Here is an 11462-nt window from a genome sequence, read left to right as displayed (position 1 = left end):
TAGTGAGTGAAGTTCCCACATCTCCTTCATTATTTCTCTCTCTTCTTTCTCTTTTGAAAAGAAGCTGTCACTGCTTCTGGATGTCAAAGGTCAAACAAACTAAATAAAGCTGGATAATGACAGAGTGAATAATTTACTGTGTGTTAATTCTCATGTACACACAGGTTTGCCACATTAGACTCATTGAACTCATTGTGATTCCAAACTAATCTTTTATCTACACATCAAGAGAAGGTTTCTCGTGTCAGTCTCTAAGAAACAAACACCGATGGCTTCTTCCAGAGTCATTTTAAAGTAGTTCAACTTTAACTGTACTGTAACTGTATCCTCTCTTATCCTGCTTGTGTGGTCGGTCTAACTCTAGGTTGCACTATAAATGACTTCCCTGGGCTTTAAGTCATGACTTGCACGACTTAGGCCCTGTCTCAAGATCCGATTCACAAAATATATTTTGCGGAAGATATTGCAAGCATGCCTATAAAGTTTTGCAGCTGAGAAAAAGACACAGTCATGTTCAAAGTATTAGCTGGACAATGCATGGTCATGCTTTGAGTTTGCTTTAGTCTCATTTGTGCAGGATAAGCTCTGTCAGTGTGAAGGTAGACACACAGTAGTATGTCTTGGTCTCCAGTCTCTGCCGGTGCTCAGTAACTGGCTCCAATAAAGAAATAGTTTGGCACATAACTCAATGTAACTTTGTTTTTTGCACGGATTAAACAGACAAGGTACAAAGTGTTAGTGAGTGAGCTTCACAGCAGGAGAATCCAGAAGGCGAGTGCAAGTGCAACATAACTTCCTGTTATTCTAGTAAATACAATAAATATATAAACTTGTGAACTGAAAAGCAGAACAAAAAAAAACAACAAATCACATGATTTCCTTCCAAACGTACGTATTAAAGATGAAATGTGATAGCATGGATCTGAAGAAGGATGTCAGCTTTAAACCTTGACTCGCTTTCAAAGAGAAGCTTGAACAAAACGTCTAATGAGGTCGAGGTGTCACGGCTGCCATGTGTCAAAAAGTCAAAGGATCAAACTAAAGCTTCATTAAGGGAGGCTGAATAATTTACTAGAGCTAATACCCATAAACACACACATACACACACACACACACACACACACACACAGCACCAATTACTTTGTAGAGCTTATACGTAGTTTAAGTCTGTCCTTAATGAGTAACACATGCAAGGACGCACAAATACCTGCCAACACACACACACACACACACACACTATAACACAGACACCAGTATCCTCCAACAACAAAAAGAAGTGTGTGTGTGTGTGTGTGTGAGAGAGACCTGTAGTGTTTAACATGGTTCCTATTAGCAGACCTCGCTCTATAATTAAACACCAGGCCTGTTTTTATGTGTCTGCTGGTCCTTTGAACATGTTTGTAGGTAAAGCAATACCTGGGTTTGTGTGTGTGTGTTTTATGTTATCCTATCTATATTCTATACACATTACTTGTTGCTGTATGTATTTTAATGTCAGGCACATTACATTTAATTGTATTAACCTAATGTAGGAATAGACAATAAAAGATGATACTGATGAATAGATGCTCTTATCATTCTCTGTGTCCTTCTCAGGGTCTACACATGACTGCTGATGTCCAGTCGTAAGGACAGAAACCAGAACCATGGTCATTCTACAGCAGGTACACACACACACACACACACACACACACACACACACACACAACAGATCACTGAACTAGTTGTCTGCAGCTTGTTGCAGTGAAGGTTCAACAACACTCATACATACCAGCTGCTCATTACTCTGCATTGTTTCCACTGAATCCTCTTTATAGTGAAACACACACCCAGACAAGCTGCTGGATGCATTTGTGTGTGTGTGTGTGTGTGTGTGTGTGTCTGTGTGTGTGTGTTTGTGTGTGTATGTGTGTGTGTGTGTGTGTGTCGGTGTTTTTGATACTCGGTTAATGCGTTGCTGAACCTGTCAGCCTTTCTGACTGACTAATCAGCTCTGACAGAGTCCCCCCGCTGTGGAGGCCTAAATGGGACAAGCCAATAAAACAAACAAACCCACAGAGATCAGCCTTCACCCCGCTCTGTGTTTTCTCATCACACACATTCTGGACTGTACTGTTCTAGACAGGAAGTGTGTGTGACTTAAAACCCTGCCAGCACTGGCACCACAGACAACTCGTTGGGAGTTTTTCTTTGTGTCATGACGTAGCTGTAGCTGCCTTTATTTTATTTTTTTTGTTGGACATTTTGCACTGGAAGTCTCTCTGTGAATTTGCAATAAATAACTGTGCTTAGGAGAGGAGAGCTGCTTTCAACGCTTTACAAAATAATATCAGCCAAAAGACACATCAACACAAGAAGAAGCATTCATGTTTGAGCTTTTTTACCGTCCTCTTCACGCTCAGAATGCTGTGCAGATCTTAATTGGACGTGGTGACAATGGCGATAGAAATGAACAGCAATGGATTTGATTGGCCTCTGGAGGTTTGGGATCCCGATGTGCGGCGTCTAAGCTACAGATACACCACCTTCATCCAGGTAAACTCTTCAGACAGAGAAAGATTTTTAAATACGTGGTTTAGAAACAGTATCAGGCTCAGGTAGGTTTAGGCTCTGAGTTGACCCCATACTGTAGATCAAGCATCACCACAGGTTTGATTGTTTGGGATCCACTCACCACAGTTTCTTGAAATTTAACGAAATCAAGTTAAACTTAGAGTTTTGATTAAAGTACCACTCTGCAGTGGTTGTTGTACTTTGTCTTGTAGTAGTTATATAGTAAACCGCTGTGGGGTCATGAAGTTAGAACCTGCTGCTGGATTACTCATGTTTTAATTATGTTATTCTCACAAAATGTCCCATCACCCACATCACTGGAAGCCTCTGTGTTATTTATCAGTTGTTTTCTGTCGCCTCCGTGTTCAGTTCTGCATTTATTTCCACTGTGATGGAGAGCTGGTATTCACTAGGTCACTCACAGCTCTCTCTTTCCTGGACAGCCACAATGTGAACACTGTGTGTGTGACTAAAGTCATTTTAATCACGTACAGCTCTGAAGTATAATCTTAAGGTCATACATTACTTGAGTAACTACAGAGCACTTGATGTAGCAGGTGATAAAAAGTGTGATAAACCCCAGCAGAGGGCAGACTGCAGCAGTGATGATCTGTGGTCTGACCCTGCAGAGAGCTTGTGTAACTTGCTTTGTTCCCTGGCCGTCTTTGTGGAGGCAGAATGAAGACAAGATGTTAATGCTGATTGTCCACTGAAGCAGAACAGTGTTTTTATGGACAAGTTTATTCAGTGACAAATACCAGCACAATTAGCTTGTCACTATATCTCACCCTGTGACCTTTTACTGATCGTCTATCTAAATGCAAATGAGGAGACATGTAAGTGCCTTTATCAATCATATGGCCTCTTTTAGCTGCCTCGTGAAGCCTCGCTTTAACTCTAAAGTAATCAGATTAATCTGAGTTTCAGCATCCTGTGATGGTCTGAATGTTCCTTTAGAAGCTGTTTCAGTTTCATAGGAACAAAATATTGGGAAACACACTGCTGTACAGTGTAACTGTAGGGCAGTGTTTTGTTACTTAAACACCAGCAGAGGGCAGACACATACCTGAAGAAGACCTCTCAGCTGCAGACAGATACTGTGCCGTCTGCAGACTGACGTGGATTCATCAAGCCTTTGTTGAAGTTAAATCAGACCGGTGTATGATCACACATAATATTGATCCACATCTTCTGAATGTGTAAATATGTAACTGTTTGTTAACAACTGCTCCCCCTAGTGGCCAAAAGTTATGTTATTATTAGTTCTGTTATTGCAGGTTTGATATTCAGAAGTGTTTGTGTTCAATGAGCCGAGGACACGTGTGGTCTCTTTAAAGGAGATGATACAGTTTATCCATGTTCTTCATTCATTCAGTTATCTGTAGACTCTAAATAAAAAGGAAATAAAATCTCCATAAACAAGCAGTTTCCTGTTTACTTGGACGACACAAGAAAAACTACAAAAACATCTTTTCTGTCTGAACTCTGTGTGCTTTGTCACCGTTCCACACAGGAGTGACATTAGCAGGTGTAAGTGAATACCCAGCTCATGTCTGGCCTGAATTATTTACCTGAAGAAAGAGATGATGAGAACACACACCCATCCACCACGGGCAGCATGGACATTACATAAGTGCCATCCTGCTAACACACCAACACTGTGGCTTGTCTTAGTCACGTCTGTCCACGTTTGTGTGAGATGAGTCATGGTGGACGTCCTTTGCCCTGGATCTGTCTGCTGTATCTGAGATATTTTCTGAATGTTATTTATTTAACTGTCTTGCAGCATGTGGTATGTGGGCTTACAAGACATTAGACATCAACAGCCAGCAATACTCAAACATAACATCCATCTATCTATCTGTCTTAGATATGTTTGGTTTGATATCTGCTGGGGAAAAGCTTGCCTCACATTTTTAGCAGCATGAAGAAAACAGGTCAGGTAGTTTCTTCAACAGGCCTAGATTTTTAAATGTAACTAACTACACTTACTCAAGTACTGTACTGAAGTAGTCGAGTATTTTGAGCATTTCCATTTTATGCAACTTTAGACTCCACTGCATCTCAGAGGCAAATATTACATTTATGACGGTTCACTAGTTACTAGTTACTTTTCAGATTACATTTTTACATTTGTACAAAATGTTACTGATAATAGTTGCTTTTGCTTAATAACAGTTTTGAATGCAGAACTTTTACTTGTAGTGCAGTGTTGTATTAATACTGCTGGGTGCTCTTACAGTCAGTTGTTTATGAATTATCATGACCATGTTCATTTGCTGTGGTGTCTGTTTATTTGACCCGAGTGCTTCATCGATCTTTAAATGACTCCTGTAAAAAGCCTCTAAAGGCCTGTGAGTTCAAACTGCTCTGTTTGTGTGAGACTGAAGGCAGAATACTGTCATTAACTGTACGACAACTATAATAAATAATTAAGACCTGTGTCTATGAGGCAGACTAGTATTAATATTATCGGAGCTTGTTATTAGTAGTATAATAGATAATATTATTTAGTTCTCTTCCTCTTGTGATCTGAAAACATTGATCTGAAGCTCCAACTTCAATTTCATAAATTAATTAAGGCACAGGTACAGATACAGATATATTTGAGTTTGTTTCTAGTTCTGTAATTCCTACTTAATCATTACTTTGACTTCAGTGTTGTGTCGGTATCCATCTGCACATCAGTACATGGGCATTGATAAGACACAAGAGCAAAGATATATGAGATGTATGTATGTATGTATGTATGTATGTATGTATGTATGTATATTTGTATGTTTGTATGTATGTATGTATGTATGTTTGTATGTATGTATGTTTGTTTGTATGTATGTATGTATGGAGGAAGAAAGAGATGAAGGAAAAGAGAGACACACGCGCAGAGGGAGAAAAGAGAGAGACACCAAACAGATCCTCTGTGTTAAATAATTCAACACGTGCTTTCTGATAGTTTGCTGTGTGTGTGTGTGTGTGTGTGTGTGTGTGTGTGTGTGTGTGTGTGACAGGTGCTTGGTGGTGTAATGTTCAGGTGGCTCAGTTTGCCAGACAGAGTATTTACTTAATTAAACAGACATATATGTAACACTCACACCAACTCACATGTCATGCTGCACACAGCAAACGCTCTGCTCATCACTGTCTCTTCCTGCAGAGGACCACAGTCAGAAATCAAGTTAAAGATCATAGAGCTAAAGACATATGTGCATTGTCAAAATCACAATGACAGCATGCCATGTTACCAAGAACAGCTGATGGGAGATGATGAGATGATGGCTGACCTAAGGATGGTGATCAGCCTTAAACAAAACAACATTCATACGTTTACCTGACAAAGACTTCTCAGGCTGTGTGAGTCTGTCAGAAACTGGACTTTGGTTTTGTTATTTAGGTCAATTTGAATTAACGGCTCAACAAAGCTTTGGACTTGGACATGGGACACCATTTCTGATTTCCTGTTTTCTATCAACAGGCATAAGCTGAATTAACTTTATTAAGAAATGAACGAATGTTGTTAGAGTTTGTGACAGAAAGCCCTAATCCTCACCGTCACATAAATAAAACATAAACAAATACAGACATAAACATACATAGAAGATCATTTCATTTGCAGAACTTCTCCTCAGAGGATGAGCACTTTACATTGTTAAGATTTAACTCTGGAGGGAACACAACAATGTTTTTAATAATTCCTCAGGTTAAATAATGGTCAAATAATCATGAGGGGACAACTGAGTAACTATGTAAGTATTAAAGATTCATTAATTATTAAGTCAGTCCTGATTGATCCTGAAGTGTTACTATTATTATTAGTAATAGTAGTATTCTAATATTGTCTTTAATGTGAGAGCCTGTTGTATATTTATCTATACAGAAATCCAACACCTTATGACACACCTGAGGAGGAAGTGACATCTTGTTGCCATGGGCGACGTGGGAGGTTGTGGGGGGCTGGGTTAACAAGAGTCAGTGTGATAGAGAGAGAAGCAGAGAGAGCAGGACGACTGTCCCAACATGTGACTGCAGTGAAAATTCAAAGTGATCTGAAGATTAGTAGATATACAGAGAGACGGGGCAGGTGACAGAGCAGGATGTTTGACCCCGTGAGGCTGTAAAATGTTGGATCATCTTTTGTCGTCACTCAAAGGGCATTTCAGTTTTTTCTTGATGAACCCGGGGACGAGAAACAGAGGTGGCATGTGACGAGTTGGAGCATGAAGATTTTGAACGTTGCAGTGTTTTTGTGACAGACTGTACATGTGTCATCCTCTGAGCCTCATCTAACCTGAGCTGAGCTGAGCTGAGCTGAGCTGAGCTGAGCTGAGTTTGGTATTTTTGTGGGTATTTGGAAACTGTTCACACTTGAAGATACAGAGGAAATCAGCTCAGCACCTTTGTGGATACATTTCTGTGCGGAATACAAGTCTGCTACCATCGGATATCATTGTCAGAGTGTGTACAAGTTTGTATTGTGCATGTGAAGATGTACAAGCGTCGGGACTATGTGGAACTCTATGAGAAGGATCTGGCCAAATGGGCACTGCTACGCAACGTCAACACTGTGGTGAAACCCACCACACTGCTGCCGGTACGCAACTGTGTGTGTGTGAGTGTGTGTGTGAGTCATAATTGTAAGTGGTTAGTCTGTGGGATTCGTGCTGCGTACGTTTGGTGTGTGTGTTCCCTTGTTTTATGCATCAAATATTAATTATATTTTTGTGTCTTTGTGTGTAAATGAAAGAGAGAGAGATGCTGTGTTTTCTAATATTTCACAGCTGCATGTTTGAATAATTATACATGAATCACTAGAATGTGGTTTTCTGTTTTGAGTCACAATCATAATTGTACATCTGAAAACCATGTTTAAGTTTTTGACGTGTGTGTATGTGTGTGTCCATGTGTGTGCCTTGTTTCACATTATTCATGGCACAAATGCAACAATTTGTGGCTGTTTGTAAGCAACCAAAGACATAGTTACCGTAACGTAACAGTCCACTGAAAATCTTTACGTATCAAAAACACCACCTGCAACCTCAAAAGATGGATGTGAGTAGTTTGTATCTTGAATTCACAAACCACATGTTTCTATGTATTCTAATGAGTGATGTGAATAATTCTTATAATCTCTGATAACCTATGAGCAATGCATTGCATAGCATTTGTTGTGAACGACGAATGCAAACAACCAGCTGTACTACTGAAACCGATAAAGTGTGTTCAGCCTTACTTACAGGTTGGGCTCGCTGAGAAACATTTTAGGGGGTGGTCACAGTTTTTTAGGTTTATGCAGAAAAAAAGACTTCAGGAAGAGTTCATGTTTTAAATGAAAATACTTCTTCTTTAAAATAATCATTGCTGACTGATGGTTTCACACACAAAACAAAGCACAGCATCCTGTCAGACGTATCGCCCCCTGCTGGTACTGCATCTTTATACAGGCATGTCCTTCTTATGCCCATGTGAGGAAAAACATGACACTGACATGGTATCCTCTGCTGGATCAGCACGCTTCTGCACGATACTGGGAAGTGGATTAAGATGTAGGAGTGGCTTGAAAGGTGGCTTAGTCCCAGTGTGTACCTCGCATGTATGACTTCAGTACACAGAGCAAAGCAAAAATAATGAAAGTGTTGGGTAAGGATATAAAAATAATGAAAGTATTTCCAGCAGCTGTTTCCTGTCAAGAAGGAGATGACGTGTGGTTGTGCTGTTTTTGTACACAAAAAATATTAAGGATGATGTTTTGTATTAGGATATAAAATAATACAACGTAACATAAAACAGACAAATATAAAAAGATGTGTCATTCTGGGTATGATCTTTTATTATGACAAAGAAATTTGGGAAATGGTGAAAAGAAACAAAAGAGCAGTATGCTTTGTTTAACTACTAAGAGTGGTAATCTGTATCTTAGTGATAAAATGACTGGGAGAGTGGGTTATGATGGATTTGCTGTTGGAATCAAACCTGTGTGCAGAGACAGCTTCCAGGCCTACAGAATCTGAAAGATTCCTTTGAATACAGATTTGTAGATATCTGCTCGAGGTTTTCGTTCACCCCTCCGTACTAACCCTTCTTTCCTCTCCTGGTTAGATGTCCTCCCTGTCCACCTCAACACATTCCTGGTACACAGTTTGTGTTTTGTCCAGGCTGGACCATGAGATCACGGTTCATTTCACCCTTTTCAGACTGCACCATTTATTTCAATACTAGAATGAATGTACTAACCCTGATGAGTGTAAACTCGTTGTGGATTAACATGTGAGGCTTTATTTAATCCACAGTCTCATGTGTCTTCAGACTGTTAGCCTGATCTAGGTGTTGTCTGAAAATGGTTCTGATTAATTACAACATGGGTTCTAATCATGGGTCTGATTTATGGAGATGCTGTAATAAAGGCACGATTCCTTTTCTGGGTCTGATTTCTCATGTGATCGTCCTTCTTCTGATCCTGATTTCAAATTTGTGATTCACAAAATGATTTGATTATTGATTCTGGTCCTGGTGTTTGTTTTTTAATTGTTGATTTCTTTCCAGGGCGACTATGTCTGGTTGGACTTGAAGACTGGTCGGGAGTTCGAGGTGCCGATCGGCGCAGTGGTCAAACTCTGTGACTCGGGACAGATCCAGGTCCTGGATGATGAAGGGAATGTAAGTAATGAAACATTGTGTTTTGTTTTAGTGTGAGCTGCTGTTCTGACGATAATCTGCTGTCTCTCAAACAAAGTGTAACTAGATGACACTGGAGCTCCAAAACATAACATTTGAAAAGCTCATCAGTAATCTGACTATGACCTGATTACTCAAGAATATCCATAAACAGGACACTGAAGTTGTTGTGTTAGTTGCTACTTTGTCCTGAGACTTCAGTGAACACAGTGTGAACCTCTTTTCCTCTGAACCCACCATGACGTCCTCTCCCCCTCTAGGAGCACTGGATCTCCCCCCAGAATGCCACCAACATTAAGCCAATGCATCCCACCTCCATCCATGGTGTGGAGGACATGATCCGCCTGGGAGACCTCAATGAAGCTGGCATCCTCCGCAACCTGCTCATCAGATACAGAGAGAAACTCATATATGTGAGTATTTCTGCACACTGATACTGATACACAGAGCTGCTCCATGACATTCCTCTATTTATCTGAATGAAAGGAATAGATAAATATCTTGGGGTGTCTGGTATTATACTATGCTGCACATCAAATACAGAAAATGACTCATATATGTGAGTACACCGTAAATCCACCCAGTTTTAACATGCTATCTACAGTAATGATACTGATCATACAGCCCACAGAGTGTCTGACAACATTATGGAAAGGATCCCGACAGAGATTTAACTTTTGTCTGACCAAAACAACAAAAATGTCATTTTACCTCTCAGATAATCGTTACATTGTGACTTTATTCAAATCTTTAGAAAGACAGAAAACTGCTAGATTGGTAACTGTTGAATGTTTCCTTTAGCAGTAAAATATTCTTTAGCTGATGCTTCATAATTATCATTACACCAGCACTGCTGCTGCAGACGTTCTTTGAGCTTTTAAAACATTAATCCGGGGCTCGAATGGTTTTAATATCCCTCCCTCAGACCTGTCGGCTGTTTCTCTGCTCTCATCTCAGTCTCTTGCCTCTGTATTCTCTCTCTTGTCCTGCTTGCTATCTTCCTTCCTCCTTCCCGCTTCCTGTTTCCTCTGAAGACAAACTGTGGTGGCAGGGTAAGTCAGCTCCTGCACATCAAGCATGGCTGGAGAGAGTTCCCATCAGAGCTGGAAATAATATAAAATCATGTATTTAATGCAACACCAGCACGGCAGCATGCTTCATATTTCCATATTCAGCTGTATTGGTACACTGCACCTAGGTTGCATGTTTTGAATGTTTCATGTTCTGCCTCATGAAGCTGACACTTGGTGTCACCATGGACGTCCCATTTTATTTCTCTCTGCACAAACAGTGCATGCACTTTTCTTGTGATAAATGACTCGTGTGACTCACACAGTGTGTCCTGCCTCGAAGCCAAAACTGAAGTGACCTGGAGAGGAAGAGAGCGACTTTTCTTACACACTGAAGCTGTGGAGGTGTCGTGTTTCTGCAGGACAGTCGAAATGCTTCACGGGACTGATTCACTCAGGCTGAGCGGTAACCAAGCTCAGCGCTGCAGCCTGGGTGCATGTTGATTTGTTTCCAACATGGCTGTCTGTTCTCCTGTGGCGAACACTGATACGTTCTCATTGTCATCCTTCACCATCTGAGCTAAGAGACCCATGTCACCTCATCTACCCTTCACAGGCTGCAGCTCGCTGCTCTCTAACGTGACACTGCTGCGAGCAGACATCGCAGAGTCTGATGCTCCTAAAATCTTTAAAAAGTGCACATAACTCTACATACTGCTTGAAATTGGCAGATAGAATATACAGGTGAACATTATTGTGTGATGTAGGTATGAAGCTATATTCGTTCCTGGTCTGTGTCCCGTGGTTACTGAGCAGTCCTTCAGTGTGTTGTCTGGTGTATTTACTCGCTCATCAGGTTCATGCTCAGCATCACATTAAAAAGGTTGAACTCCTCTTCCTCTGCGTGCAGACCTACACCGGCTCCATCCTGGTGGCTGTCAACCCGTACCAGGTGCTGCCCATCTACACGGCCAACCAGATCCGCCTCTACACCAACAAGAAGATCGGTGAAATGCCGCCCCACATCTTCGCCATCGCTGACAACTGTTACTTCAACATGCAGAGGAACAACCGTGACCAGTGCTGCATCATCAGGTAGGTCAGAGTTCAGACTGCAGGGAAACATGGCTCACATCCAGATCTCCAATATGTGACAACATGTAACCCTAACCGATCTTGTAGCATACCTAAAATCGTTTTATCACAAACGTACTCACAGCTGCTGCATAC

The 11462-nt window shown here is 40.8% G+C and overlaps 1 protein-coding gene across 1 annotated transcript in view; it reads left to right on the top strand.

Moving 5' to 3' along the window:
* Positions 1-1646: 1646 nt before the first annotated feature.
* myo7aa (myosin VIIAa) overlaps positions 1647-11462 on the top strand; it is a 32733-nt gene continuing 22917 nt past the window's right edge. The window contains exons 1-4 of the mRNA XM_027280577.1: positions 1647-1664; positions 9091-9204; positions 9483-9635; positions 11143-11327. Coding sequence (XP_027136378.1) covers positions 1647-1664; positions 9091-9204; positions 9483-9635; positions 11143-11327 — 470 coding nt within the window. The remainder of the gene's footprint in view (positions 1665-9090; positions 9205-9482; positions 9636-11142; positions 11328-11462) is intronic.

This window comes from Larimichthys crocea, chromosome VII, assembly GCF_000972845.2.
Source record: "Larimichthys crocea isolate SSNF chromosome VII, L_crocea_2.0, whole genome shotgun sequence".
Lineage (NCBI taxonomy): Eukaryota > Metazoa > Chordata > Actinopteri > Sciaenidae > Larimichthys > Larimichthys crocea.
The sequence above is the reverse complement of the archived record's forward strand: the minus strand, read 5'-3'. Positions and strand labels throughout refer to the sequence as shown.